General features: G+C 47.8%; 2 protein-coding genes and 1 long non-coding RNA gene across 7 annotated transcripts in view; 1 reads left to right on the top strand and 2 right to left on the bottom strand.

Annotated features, from left to right (window-relative positions):
* Positions 1 to 6,012, top strand: part of scube3 (signal peptide, CUB domain, EGF-like 3) — a 141,300-nt gene extending 135,288 nt beyond the window's left edge. For 3 of the 4 annotated variants that reach the window (XM_061843698.1, XM_061843681.1, XM_061843707.1), the window contains 12 exons: positions 97 to 213; positions 1,833 to 1,928; positions 2,029 to 2,145; positions 3,305 to 3,466; positions 3,549 to 3,752; positions 4,316 to 4,477; positions 4,557 to 4,724; positions 4,811 to 4,972; positions 5,049 to 5,246; positions 5,322 to 5,474; positions 5,566 to 5,645; positions 5,714 to 6,012. In XM_061843698.1, coding sequence (XP_061699682.1) covers positions 97 to 213; positions 1,833 to 1,928; positions 2,029 to 2,145; positions 3,305 to 3,466; positions 3,549 to 3,752; positions 4,316 to 4,477; positions 4,557 to 4,724; positions 4,811 to 4,972; positions 5,049 to 5,246; positions 5,322 to 5,474; positions 5,566 to 5,645; positions 5,714 to 5,866 — 1,772 coding nt within the window. In that variant the 3' untranslated portion in view covers positions 5,867 to 6,012. The remainder of the gene's footprint in view (positions 1 to 96; positions 214 to 1,832; positions 1,929 to 2,028; positions 2,146 to 3,304; positions 3,467 to 3,548; positions 3,753 to 4,315; positions 4,478 to 4,556; positions 4,725 to 4,810; positions 4,973 to 5,048; positions 5,247 to 5,321; positions 5,475 to 5,565; positions 5,646 to 5,713) is intronic. The other variant, XM_061843690.1, reaches the window with a different exon arrangement.
* LOC133513220 (uncharacterized) lies at positions 3,645 to 4,427 on the bottom strand. Its single transcript, XR_009798426.1, has 3 exons — positions 4,288 to 4,427; positions 3,902 to 4,209; positions 3,645 to 3,781 (listed from the first exon to the last, which is right to left on the bottom strand). It is a non-coding gene; the product is annotated as an uncharacterized LOC133513220 (long non-coding RNA).
* Positions 6,013 to 8,653: 2,641 nt separating the features above from the next.
* LOC133513204 (complement receptor type 2-like) lies at positions 8,654 to 13,586 on the bottom strand. Of its 2 annotated transcripts, none has more exons than XM_061843739.1 (8): positions 13,404 to 13,586; positions 13,137 to 13,334; positions 11,619 to 11,810; positions 9,593 to 9,689; positions 9,433 to 9,506; positions 9,177 to 9,353; positions 8,901 to 9,086; positions 8,654 to 8,822 (listed from the first exon to the last, which is right to left on the bottom strand). In XM_061843739.1, the coding sequence occupies exons 1-8, from the start codon at positions 13,456 to 13,458 to the stop codon at positions 8,785 to 8,787; spliced, it is 1,017 nt and encodes a 338-aa protein (XP_061699723.1). In that variant the 5' UTR covers positions 13,459 to 13,586; the 3' UTR covers positions 8,654 to 8,784. The 2 variants fall into 2 exon arrangements, with proteins under 2 accessions (XP_061699723.1, XP_061699733.1); XM_061843749.1 differs by having other exon boundaries at positions 13,137 to 13,331.
* Positions 13,587 to 13,861: the final 275 nt, after the last annotated feature.

Genomic DNA, 13,861 nt, shown 5'->3' with positions numbered 1-13,861 from the left:
AACGTGGCAGCAGCGCCCTCTAGCGGTCAAGGGTGCTCATGTTGCCTTCAGCCTGCTATTTGACGGCGTTCTTCTTGTCTTTTATCCCCCCCTCAGAGTTGGTGAAATGCCCCCCGGGCCTTTTCGCCCCCAAGGCCACGCTCACCTGCAGCAAAACGGGCAAGAAAGAGAGCTGCTCGCTCACCTGCGCCTCCAAGGCGCACTACCTGGCGGGTACGGCCGTTCCTCATCGGACCGCCGTCAGAAAAAACGACATTGTTGTGATTTCAAACTTTTTTTTTTTCTTTTTTTTTTTGACAAGTTGCGTCTCGAAAAATTACTGAACTTTCCCAAGTGCCGCCGTCATGCGATACAGTAGCGTAGTAGGTCTAAGTTAATCAGAAATAAGCAGAAGTTTTATTCCTAAAAATTCTATTTAATAACATGTCACGTAGATGGAACAGTGGGGAAGCTGGTAAAGCGTTGGCCTCACGGTTCTGAGGACCCGGGTTCGATCCCGGTCCCGCCTGTGTGGAGTTTGCATGTTCTCCCCGTTTCCTCCCACATCTAAATTCTCTAAATTGCCCCTAAGCGTGATTGTGAGTGCGGCTGTTTGGCTGGCAACCAGTTCGGGGTGTACCCCGCCTCCTGCCCGTTGACAGCCGGGATAGGCTCCGGCACTCCCTGCGACCCTCGTGAGGATAAGTGGCAAAGAAGATGGGTGGAATATGTCATGTCATTATCTAAGCCGCTTATCCTAACAAGGGTCGCGGGGAAGCCGGAGCCTATCCGAGCTTGCTTCGGGCGAACTACACCCCGAACTGGTCGCCAGTCAGTCGCAGGGCAGATATCGACACCGTCACCGAGCGGGAATTGATCCCACGCTGCCCACACGAAAGGCAGGCGTTTGTACCATTACACCATCACCATCCATCCATTTTCTTTGCCGCTAATCCTCACAAGGGTCGCGGGGAGTGCCGGAGTCTATCCCAGCTCTTAACAGGCAGGAGGCGGGGTACACCCAGAACTGGTTGCCAGCCAATCGCAGGGCACATCGAGACAAACAGCCGCACCCACAATCACACCTACGGGCAATTTAGAGTGTCCACTTAATGTTGCATGTTTTTGGGATGTGGGAGGAAACCGGAGTACCCGGAGGAAATCCCTGCAGGTACGGGGAGAACGTGGAAACTCCAGGTCCGGGATTGAACCTGGGACCTCAGAACTGTGAGGCCAACGCTTTACCAGCTGCCCATCCTGAATTAGTCGCCGGGTATTTTTTAAAATAGCACAGCACATTTCCTACAAGTTATATCTTTGGGAATTGTTTATTTTTAAACACATCTTAAGGTCCAATAAGTCCATCCACCCATCCATTTTCTTTGCCGCTTATCCTCACAAGGGTCGCGGTGAGTGCTGGAGGCCATCCCAGCTGTCAACGGGCAGGAGGCGCATTCATTTAAGCAGTTTTATTTTCCCATGTTTAACCACAGTGGCATGTTCGAACTCTGCATAAGGTTGCAAGAATTAAGTAAGACTATTATTGAATAAGGCGGCACGGTGGCTCCAGCACTCCCCGCGGCCCTCGTGAGGATAAGCGGCAAAGAAAACGGATGGATGGATAGATAATTCAGGGTGTAGTTTGACTTTTGCCCGAAGTTAGCGAGCTGCATTAGCATAAACTGCTTGGAAAATGGATGGATGAACAAAAGGTAGAGATTTTTATGAATATTTTACGTGAAGAGTGTTTTTTTAAAAATACTGTGCTGTACTCCACGTTCGCCCCATTAAACCGTTTGACGTGTAAATGTTTGTCATCTTGTTTTTGCTTTTGTTTGCGCGTGTCGTTGCAGAGTCTGACAACAGCTACTCCGTGAGCTGCGGCATCCCCATCGTCAGGGGGAAGTCGCCCGTCAGGCTCAACTCCAGCAGCAGTCAAAGCTGCATAGGTGCGGCCCCGCGAACCCGTCGGCTTTCGTCTTCGCGCGGCGCCGCCGAACCAGCTCGCCGCGCGCATCCCAATCCCACTTCTGCTGTCTTTGTCTGTAGAGACTTTGGCGCCTCCGGTGAAGCAGACGGCGTCTTTCAAGATTAAAAATGCCAAATGCCACCTGCACCCTAAACTGACTGGCAGGACGGAGGACAGGGGGCGGACCCTCGGACAAGGTCTGCCCGTTTCTGGGTTTGGCGTCGTCATTTTTCATCGAATCTTTTCGGAAATGCTGAGAAATGCCACTGCTGAGCTAAAACAACGAAGAAATGGATCAAGGACGCTGGATTTTCCGTCACAGCATACAGTAGCGATCCGCGCATACGACGCTAATCTGCTAGTTAGCGGCTGTTTGCAGCACAATGACGATAATGAAGTGATATCGTCACATTGTTGACACGTCACGCGTTGCTTTTCTCGGCACGATTGCTTCTATTGTGGGGGGAAATTTTTTAGTGGTTGTGGTTGGTCAGAAAAATAAATTGCTCATCAGTGTCAATACATTGAGGAACGACAATAGCACAATGGAGCGCCAAATTAGCGTGAGTACCGTAATTTCCGGCCTACAAGCCGCGACTTTTTCCACACGCTTTCAACTCTGCAGTTTATAATTTGTGCGTTTTTTTCTAACGGCCACAAGTGGGCACTCAAGCAGAAAAAGTAAGAGTGAGACCAGTGGAATATATGTGCAGAGAAAGTGACTTTAACCAGCCGTGTTACCACTGCGTTAGCGCTGTGCTAGCGTGTTGCTGCTGTGTTACTGGCATGTCTCAGTGATATTTACCAGTAAGTTTTATTTTAACTAACCCTGTTAGCGTTAGCAGAAGCGCGGCATTAGCGTTAGTGCTAGCGTGGCGTTAGTGCAAGCGCGGCGTTAATGTTAGCGCTAGTGTTAAACTCTTTCTGTGTACAGTCTTTGTAAATATCTCGTTTCAATATGGACACTTGCGGCTTTTACACAACTGTTAGCGCTGTGCCAGCGTGTTGCTGCTGTTTTACTGGCGTGTCTCAGTGATATTTACCGGTAAGTTTTAATTTAACCGGCCCTGTTAGCGTTAGCACTAGCGCGGCGTTAGCATTAGCGCTAGCGTTAAACTCTTTCTTTCTTTGTAAATATCTCGTGTTTCAATGTGGGCACGTGCAGCTTTTACGCAGCTGCGGCGTATGTATATACCAAATGATATTTCCTTTACAAATTGTAACCAGGTGCGCTCCGTAGGCCGGGAATTACGGTGCTTCGTCTCTATTTCTTTTAGCATCCACTGTGCACAGTTATCTCTTGTAATTGCTGAATGTGACATTGTCAAACTGACTGCAACGCCATTTTTGCTCCAGGAGGGGGTCAGCCCTGCAGTAATTGCCTGGTGACGTTTGTCAATCTCAAATGTGACTCGTCAAAGAAAGCTAAAGGGCGGCGCGCTCGCAACCCCACGAACAAAGAGGTAACGCGCATCACTTTGGAGCTGGAAGCAGAGGTCAAAGCTGGAGACACAACAGGTCAGTCTTAGGATGTCATACATTTACAGTACATAATACATCGATGTAACTTCTTGAATGTATTCAACTTCAAATCTGCCAGGAAGTTGTAACCTCAGCTGCCTCAGACAACGTATGGAGAAGCAAGTGAAGACTTACATCAAGGCGCTGAAGAAGTCCATCAACCAAGAGCGCTTCCTCATCAGAGTTGCCGGTCTGGAGTACGAGGTGGCCCAGAAACTTCCGCAGGCTTCGCCCGTTCAAGAGAACTGCGGCCCGGGCTCCGAAAAAGACAGCGGCCGATGCGGTAAACACTTCAACTCTGATTGCTTAACGCTGGAAAAGGACAAAATCATTTAGTGCCAGTGAGGCAATTATAAAAATCAATCATCATGATCAGTGTAATATTTGCTCAAAGGCTTTCCTCATCAAATAACTTTCAAATACGTTACCCACTAGGAGGACTCGCTTATATTAGCCATCCATTCATTTCCTATGGTGCGGTTCCTCATTGGAGTCACAGGTGACTTTGGTCAAGAGTCTGGTCAGGGTGTAGTCCTACTTTTGTCACAGGGCAACCGTTCATGCTCATTCACACCTATGGACAATTTAGTCTTGGATGTACTCAACACAGATGCTTTTGAAATGTGGGAGGAAGCCACTGTGCCCACAGAAAAAACACCCAGAACGTGCTAGCTCCACACAAGAGGGCCTGAGCTAAGATCGGAACCAGGGAACTCAGGGTTGTGAGGCAGTAATTCACCCTGTTGGGAGATGGAAATCAAACCGATCACGTTGAATGAATGACATCGCGGCGGTATTGTGCGCTGGCGGATTCTCACCGACGCTGTTGTGGATTTTGTTTTTCAGTCAGGTGCTTGCCGGGCTCGTATTACCACGGCGAGCAGGAGCGTTGCGTCCAGTGTCCGCCCGGCACCTTCCAGGAGAAAGAAGGGCAGCTGGCGTGCGACCTGTGTCCGGGAAGTGACGGCCACGGGCCTGTCGGAGCCCGAAACATTTCATCGTGCGCAGGTAGTAAAGGTCTGACTTCCTTCTACTGTGCCACTCAAATACTCCTGCCTAACCTGATCGGGTCATCCGCGGTCCCCAGGCCAATGTCACACCGGGTTCTTCTCGGGCGACGGCTTCAAGCCTTGCCAGCCGTGTCCCCAGGGCACGTACCAGCCGGATTTGGGTCGGACATTGTGCTTTCCTTGCGGGGGAGGACTGAGCACCAAGCGGGAGGGGGCCAGCTCCTTCCACGATTGTGAGGTCAAAGGTGAGAAGAGCGCCCACAGAAGCCAACCGAGAAAATCAATGTGCCAAACGCCGCTGACATCACGTGTGTCTTGTTTGGTGCTGCAGTGCAGTGTTCTCCGGGCCATTACTACAACACCACGGTGCACAGGTGTATCCGCTGCCCGGTCGGAACCTATCAGACTGAGTTTAGGCAGAACTACTGTATTTCCTGCCCAGGGAATACCACCACAGATTTTGACGGCGCCACTAGCGTCTCTCAGTGCAAGAGTGAGTACGGCAAATGACGGTTTTCCGCTTTCAGTTTGTGGGCGGACTGTAACGTGTTGAGTTTTTGCGCGTCCAGACAGGCAGTGTGGCGGTGAGATGGGCGAGTTCATGGGCTACATCGAGTCCCCTAACTACCCCGGTAACTACCCGGCAAACGTGGAGTGCATTTGGAACATCAACCCGCCCAGCAAGCGCAAGATCCTTATCGTGGTGCCGGAGATCTTCCTGCCCTCAGAGGACGAGTGCGGAGATGTGCTGGTGATGAGGAAGAACTGTGAGTATTTGTGCGCCAGGAGCCACCGCGTGCGCCAAACCGGATTCATCATTGCCCTTCCTGTGCTCTTGCAAGGGTCAGCTACATCCATCACCACCTACGAGACCTGTCAGACGTACGAGCGACCCATCGCCTTCACGGCGCGCTCCAGGCGCCTCTGGATTAACTTCAAGTCCAACGAGGCCAACAGCGCCAGGGGCTTTCAGATCCCCTACGTGACTTATGACGGTACGCGACGTAAACGCCTCTCGGCACTTCTCAGCAGCTCGGGAGCTGACCCAGAAGAATTTGTCTTTCTGTGTTTTCTCCGGAACTTCAGAGGACTACGAACAGCTGGTTGAGGACATCGTGCGGGACGGAAGACTCTACGCGTCAGAAAACCATCAAGAAATCCTCAAGGTTAGCCCTTCTGTCCTTTACTTCTTAACGTTTGTGAACAGCAATCATGAACCGGTTTGTTTTGACAGGATAAGAAACTGATAAAGACGCTTTTTGACGTGCTGGCTCACCCAAACAACTACTTCAAGTACACGACCCGGGAGTCCAATGAGATGCTTCCCCGGTCCTTCATACGTCTCATCAGCAGCAAAGTTTCTGCTTTCCTGCGACCATACAAGTAAACGCGTCCCCGCAGTTCCGTAAACATCCCCGTCCCCCCCTTACAGGCTACATCCTGCAACTCATAAAGGACTTCGACACACAAAATACACACTTTTGTTTTGTAACCCTCTTTTGATTTCCATTGACAAACCTGCAAAATACTGAATATTTGTGGTTTGTTGTTTGTCAGCTTTTCTTCACAGGTCAGCAGTGGAAGAGTTTTTAGTGGGGGATGTAGAACGCGTGAGCGGGTTTGGTTTCGATTGCGTCGCGCGACGGGACCGCGAAAAACGGAACGAAACGGCTATTTGAGACAGTAGGGGTGATGTTACGTTAGAGCTTGTTGTCGTGTTTGCTGAAAATGACCGGCGCGGCGTGTGTCCCGGCTCCGACTGCTACCGTTAAGTATGACTGTGAGTGCTGTGCGAGTGTTGTGTAAGCCCGGTTCCGTCCCATGTGCGCGCGTGCCTGCGCCGGTGAGGATTGTGTGTGCGTCCTCGAGGAGGACCAGTTGCTGATTCATGTCGCAGCTGCGTTCCAGCTCATTGAAAGCCTTACCGTGTTTGAGCTCTTAGAGCGGTTTTACTGTTAAAACAGTTCATCTGTGCTGTCTAGACTGCACCGGCCTTTTCCGACCCGCCCAGCATTTCTCTTGCTCTACTTCCCCCTCCCTTCTTCTTCTTTTTTTTTTCTTTCTAAGGCGACTTTAAAGCAGATACAAAAAAATATATATATATAAATATATATGCGGTTAATCATTCCAGGAACACAGAGGACATTTTTTGGAAGATGAATAAGAAACTGTTTAAGTGGGAGAGCCACAGGAATGAGATGATGTGGAACGTGTGTGGGATGAAGACGGATCCGGGGGGGTTGAATGTCTTTGAGGGGACGTGACGTTTGCTGCTTCTTGTGAGAGGTCACTTTAATTCTTCGATCTCACTTTTTTTTGTCTTTCTCATGTACGCCACTCGCGAATAGTGTGAAGGTTTGAAATGAAAAGGAAAGCAAAGGATTTTAGCAACAGCGGGTCAATGATCTACCGCCTTTTGACTTGTAAATACCGAAAAGAGGACAAGACAGAGGATTGGATTCCGTGACGCCGAGCCCAATATCCGCAGCCCCTAAAATGTCGTGTCCATGTCAAATCCAAAGACGGCAAAGTCCCCAACTCGTGTTTGGTCGGTCCCAATGATGACAGCTCTTCCAAAGAGAGGCTTTCGTTTTTGTGCACCCTTCGACCTTTCTAGACGAGTGCGCTGAATCTCAGATTCGGTTATCCATCCATTTTCTTTGTCGCTTATTCTCACGAGGGTCGCAGGGGGTGCTGGAGCCTATCCCAGCTGTCAAAGGGCAAAAGGCGGGGGGGGACACTCTGTACTGGTCGCCAGCCAATCGCAGGGCACATAGAGACAAAAAGCCGCACTAACAATCACACCTAGTGGCAATTTAGAGTGTCCAATTAATATTGCATGTTTTTTGGGGATGTGGGAGGAAACCGGAGTGCCCACCTGGAGAAAACCCACGCAGGGCATGGGTAGAACATGCAAACGCCACACAGGCGGGGCTGGGATCGAACCCGGGTCCTCAGAACTGTGAGGCCAACGCTGCCGCCGTGACCCAAATGATCTTTTGAAAACCAGCACCGTCGCCCCACCCCCCACACCCCCCGCCTCGTATGAAATTTCGTGATTAGCGAGTCAAAGATGTCGTGGAAATTTGAGCAGTTTGGAAACATATTCTATGTGATTTCAAAACAATGACAGCAACAGGGTATAATAATTTAATATTCGAGTAAGAGACCGGAGCTGACGTATTGTTTTAGGAATTTAGCAATTTTTGATGAGTTTGGGGGGGTGGGGGTTGAACATCAAAAACTTACCTGGCTATAAGTCAAGTAGCCCCCGTGGCTAGCTTTTGCCTAGATTGTCATAAAGACTGGAAACGGGAAGCAGCGAGTCTGCTCCGGAAACGCAAAAACGGTTTTTGCAGGGGATTCAATCGGCTGGGAGGCAAAACTGAAAAAAAAAAAAAAAACTTTAAAAAAAAAACAAAACATCAAAAGTCATTATTTGCGTGCGCTAGTGCGTTTTGTGTGTGTGTGTATTGTCTGCGATATTAACGGTAATCCCCGAAAATGCATATTTCAACTTTAGAAGGAAATACATACATCTCATTCGCTGTTACATGGTTGATTTGTCATGGAGGAAGTTGGAAGCGAGCCTGTTGTTGTTGTTGTTGTTATTGTTGTTATTATTGTTGTGTGTCGCCATCCGGAATGATCCAAAAAAGGGTTTTTGATCACATTGTCAAAAGTTGATGGTGCGATTCTGAACCACGTTCCACCAAGATGTTGGAGATCTTTACTGAATTTCCAGCCCTGACCTATATTATAAATATTAAAACGTGGCCCGCAAGCCCTCACGGGCTCCTGACAGATTTTTTTTTTTTTTTTTTTTTTTTTTGCCAGGGGGGAGATTGTTGCCTTTGAAAAGAGAATTTTGCTATGATGTATCATAGAGTTGATAAATGATATTTGCACTTGAATTGTTCTTGCTCATGTAAATGTCTGGACTTTGTATTGTCTTTTTAATGAATGGACTTTTGGTGTTCTGATTTTCTTGTAACTTTGTTTGTTCATGAACGCTCACTAGACGTTTAGCCTATAGATGATGATGATGATGATACACATGACATTATCGACAGTTTAAAAAAAAATGTATAGAGGTGAAGGCAACAACTTTGTACTCATTCTTGCCTCAAAAAAAAAAAAAACACTTCATGAAATAAACATCCTGTACGTCAGCTTCATTTTAAAAACATGTTTAATGCGTGTGACGCTGTTGTAACCGTGACAGCGAAGTATTAAGGTCCAAAAATTTTCCATTTTTCCACCTTCTGTTCTGCTTCCCGGACTTATTAACGCCGCGTTCCCGCGTCAGACGACGTATCGGCTTTGCCATTTGGTGTGCCGTGCTAAAACGGAAACAAAATGCCGTCAAGCGTGACGACGGGAATGGTTCTAGATTTCCACCGGGGGCGCCGAAGACTTACACACGCGTCTGCATTTGGGGAGGCCGGGGAGCCACCGACCGTCGGCGCCGCAGGTGACCGTGCCGGCGCCCGCTACTGCGTAACCGCGGCGACAGCCGAAGGTGATGGCGTCTCGGTGTCGATAAAGTTTGATGTGAGCCCGCGTCCAGGAGGCGTTGGGCACTTTTGGGGACGGACATGTGATTTCTGTGGAGAAACGGCAACTTTTATTCACTGTTAAATTGTCAATAAATTTTGTGTAAAGACGACGACTGCGTGACTGTTTGTGTGCCGGACCTTTGCACGTGGGGGGCGCGCTCCACGTGCCGTCCTCCGTGCACCGGACCGCCTTGTTCCCCTGCAGGGTCCCCGCACGGCACTCGTACGCAACCACGCTCATGTACTTGTACGGCGCGTCCTCTCTGTCTTTTCGCTCGGCGTTGGCCACCTCGGGAGGTTCGTCGCACACCACCACTTGAACAGAGAGAAAACGGCGTGCACCGCGGAATGCTACAAAGCCCGACGCGTTTCGCGGGCAGTCACGTGGCGGCACCTTCGCAATAGGGGGCGTGGCCGTCCCAGCCGAAACTCATGCAGTTCCTGGTTGGGCGCCCCACGAGCTGAAACCTGGTGAAGGGGTGAACGCTCGCAATCTTTCCAGCAGGACTTGCGGGGTGCGCGCGAAGGCGACGAGAGTTGCGCGAGCGGCTCACCCGTCATCGCAGTGCGCTGTGGCAGTGTCGCCGAACTCCGCTCCGGTATACGTGAAGCGGCCATTTTGAATCTCCCCAGCAGAGCCGCACGTTTTCCCTTTACAGAATGGAAAATGTTCTGGTGGCTTCAAACGGCGTCACTCAGTTTGTACCGTCAGCACCACGCACATGTACAGGATATTATATTACAGTCATATTTAGTCATCTACAGGGACAGCAGATACTTACAAACCAAACACACACAAGTGTGTTTCTGTTTTAGCTGTGACACATCAAGACGGGGACATTTACAGTGAAGAAAATAAGTATTTGAACACCTGAAAAAAAACAAAGTTAATATTTGGTACAGTGGCCTTTGTTTGCAATTACAGAGGTCAAACGTTTACTTTAGTTGTTCACCAGGTTTGCACACACTGCAGGAGGGATTTTGGCCCACTCTTCCACACAGATCTCTACATCAGAGAGGTTTCTGGTCTGTCACTGAGAAAGACGGAGATTCACCTTCCTCCAAAGATTTTCTAATTTGGTTTAGGTCTGGAGACAGGCTCGGCCACGCCAGAACCTTGATACGCTTCTTACGGAGCCACTTCTTGGTTTTCCTGGCTGTGTGCTACGGGTCATTGTCATGTTGAAAGACCCAGCCATGACCCATCTTTAACGTTCTGTTCCCCAAAATCTCACAATACATGGCCGTGGTCATCCTCTCCTTAATACTGTGCAGTCGTCCTCTTGTCCCATGTGCAGAAAAACACCCCCGAAGCATGATGCTACCACCCCCATGCTTCACAGTAGGGATGGTGTTCTTGGTTGGGATGGACTCATCAGTCGTCTTCCTCCAAACACAGTTAGCTGAATTATGACCAAAAAGTTCGATTTTGAACATGTGCTGGTGAAAGCAGGGGAACCTTCCATGCCATGCATGATTTCAAACCATGACGTCTTCGTGTATTACCAACAGTTAGCTTGGAAACTGTGGTCCCAGCTCTTTTCAGGTCATTGACCAGGTCCTGTCGTGTAGTCCTGGGCTGATTCCTCACCTTTCTAAGGATCATTGAGACCCCACGGGGTGATACCTTGCATGGGGCTCCACTCCGATTGAGATTGACCGTCATGTTTAGGTTCTTCAATTTTCTAATGATTGCTCCAACAGTGGACATTTTTTCACCAAGCTGCTTGGCAATTTCTCCATAGCCCTTTCCAGCCGTGTGGAGTTGAACAATTTTGTCTCCCGGTGTCTTTGGACAGCTCTTTGGTCTTGGCCATGTTAGAAGTTTGTGTCTTACTGATTGTATGGGTCAGAATTGTAGCTGCTAGACAGGTGTTCAAATATTTATTTGCAGCTGTATCACACAAATAAATCGTAAAAAAAAAAAAAAAAAAAATCATACATTGTGATTTCTGGATTTTTCTTTTAAGATTATCTCTCTCACAGTTGACAAGCACCTGCGTTGAAAATTTCAGACCCCTCCATGATTTCTAAGTGGGAGAACTTGCAATATAGCAGGGTGTTCAAATACTTATTTGCTTCACTGTAGATATTTGCTGCTATATAGCGTGATTGTATAATAATGATGGTTTGGGTGTGCATGGAGGTAGTTTTCAGAAGTGGAGTAATTCAGATAAATGTCTGCTAAAGTCCCGGGCACCAAATACACGCTCATCACTGCCATTTGCACAAGGTTGGGTTCATTTAAAAAAAAAAAAAAAAAAAAAAACCTAAACAAAAATTGTGTAATTTTTAAATATAATAATGATGCAAATGGATGAGGTAGCTAACTTAAATTCTGCACATTATTAATCCAGGTGTGACACGTACGTGCTGAGGTAAAAAAAAAAAAAAAAAAAGCCAGTCCATTGCTCAATAAAACTTCATTCATCAAATACATTACATCACAATAATTTAATAATTAGTAAAACGTTTTTAGTCACTGTACATTGCTTTGAAAATGGGGGGGGGAAGCTTATATTGTGATATTTCTGCAGTTTTTCAAATTTTTAAAAAGAAGACAAAAGAATTTGAGCTCACGTTCGCACTTGAGCACGAGCTGCGTCCATCGTCCTCCGCTACACCAGCGATATCTGCTGCCGCCTGCTGGAGTGTAGCCCACGTCACAGGCGTAGCGGACTCGCTCCCCGTGGCCGAAAGTCCTCCTCCCGATGAAGTCGTCGGCCAGGCCGGCGTGAGACTCGCCCACCTTGTCTGGGGCGATGCAGCCACCTGCACAGTGCAAATGGGGGTTTTCGGATAGCTTCGTTTCTGAGTGTGAACGCCAAAATCGTATACTTCCGGGTTGCCAAAGTCGTGACCACACTGATCTATCCACATGTCCATTGGTTGAAGCCATTGGGCCGCCATCTTGGTACTCCCAAGCGTGTGAAGTGCACGGTTTTCAGGTTGGATAATGGTGCGGTTCGTCTCAAAATTTGGCATGTAGAATTAAATCTGGTAGCGTGAGCTTGACTTTTTTTTTTCAGTTCTGGTAACATGAAAGATTTTTAATTCGACTTTGTAAGACAAAAAAAGGTTAAGTGCAAAGGAAAGACATAGAACACCGTGACTACCAAGAAACCTTGCACGTTACCTTGGGCCCGATTTCTGTGACATGTTAACTTTTCCCAAAATACGCTGCGAAGCACTATCATCATAACATAGCGAAAAAAATTAAGCATTTTTTGTCATGAAAACATTTACATTTTAAGTCAATCAGATATATTTTTGGAAATAAGGACTCGCAATGGGAAAATACATGCTAAATGCATTGTTCGTTTGTCTCTGTGACGTCCTATTTCAGACAAAAAAATTTCAACTTGTTTCCTCGTCTTTGAAAATCAAATTCAAATTGCAGGCTTCTGTATTTTGAAATTCATCCAAAATTTCACAGAAAGTGTTTTCTTGCTTATCCACTGATGAAGTTTGGGAAAATATTGACATCGCTTCTTCGCGAAAAACCGTGCCGCCCTAGTATAATTTCAGGTTTTCTGTATTAAATTTGGGCCGCACGGTGGATCAGATGGTAAAGCGTTGGCCTCACAGTTCTGAGGTCCCGGGTTCAATCCTGGACCAGCCTGTGGAGTTTGCATGTTCTCCCCGTGCCTGCGTGGGTTTTCTTTGGGCACGCCAGTTCCCCTCCCACATCTCCAAAACATGCAACATTAAGTGGACACTCTAAATTGCCCCTAGGTGTGATTGCAAGTGTGACCGTCCGTCTCCATGTGCCCTGCGATTGGCTGGCAACCAGTACGGGGTGTACCCCTCCTCCACAACACTCCCTTGTGAGGATAAGCGGCTTAGAAAATGGACGGATGGATTAAACATGTAATCATTATGTGTTGCTCTAAAATACTCAAGTACTGGCAGTTATTAATTTTGCATCTTTTCCCGGAAAATTGACGAGTTCAGGACGCCCTCTCGTGGCCGCGTAAAAAAAGTTACAACTGTCTTTGAAATTTGTCCCCATTCCTGAATTTCACGTGACAAAACACAATATAGCGCATACAGCACATCATCATCTTATCAAATTAGCTACTTTTGTCCCATCCTTACTTTCGCACTTGAGCGTCAGCGGGGTCCAAGTTCCATTGACGCACGTCACGGTGGGGCTGCCGCCGTATGCGAACAAGTCCTCGCCGCATTTGTAGTCAACCGTCTCCCCGCTGTCGAATTGCCGTCCGGGGTCCAAATTGCTGTCCAATCTGGTGGACGGAAGCTGCGGCGGCGCCGAGCATCGCTTTGGAACTCCTGCTGTGGTTCGAAAATATCAATGCAGCAATGTCAACAAATTGCCGAGAACGCGTTGGAGTAAAAACTTACCCGCGTCGACAAGGGAAATGGATAAAAACACGAGATTCCACGCGATGCTCCTCATCTTTTTCCAATGCGAATCGTGACAAGTGAACGTGGGAGGATGGCGGTACTGTATTTATAAAGTCAAGTGTTGCCCACCCGGCCCCCACTACCCACACCACACCTTCACAAGGCGGGCCGAGCTGCAATAAAACAAAACACAAGGTGCAAAAAGTACCAACGGCGGGTTGAATGCTTTGGATTCTTATTTATTATCAGATTTGACACATTTGAATTACGGAGTTGGCGGAAACGGTTTCTTAATTTCAACTTTTGAATGCATTAAAACAAAATTCAATCAGGAGAGGAGAGGAAAAAAAAAAAGTCCTGAAATGCATGCAAACTTAAAACCATACAATAAAATCAGGCTGACTCGTGAAAAATATTGCTTTGATCATGTTGTGGGCACATAAAAAGTTTAAAGG

This window comes from Syngnathoides biaculeatus, chromosome 2 (assembly GCF_019802595.1).
Source record: "Syngnathoides biaculeatus isolate LvHL_M chromosome 2, ASM1980259v1, whole genome shotgun sequence".
Taxonomy (NCBI): domain Eukaryota; kingdom Metazoa; phylum Chordata; class Actinopteri; order Syngnathiformes; family Syngnathidae; genus Syngnathoides; species Syngnathoides biaculeatus.
Note: the sequence above shows the minus strand (reverse complement) of the source record. Positions and strands in the feature narration are given on the sequence as shown.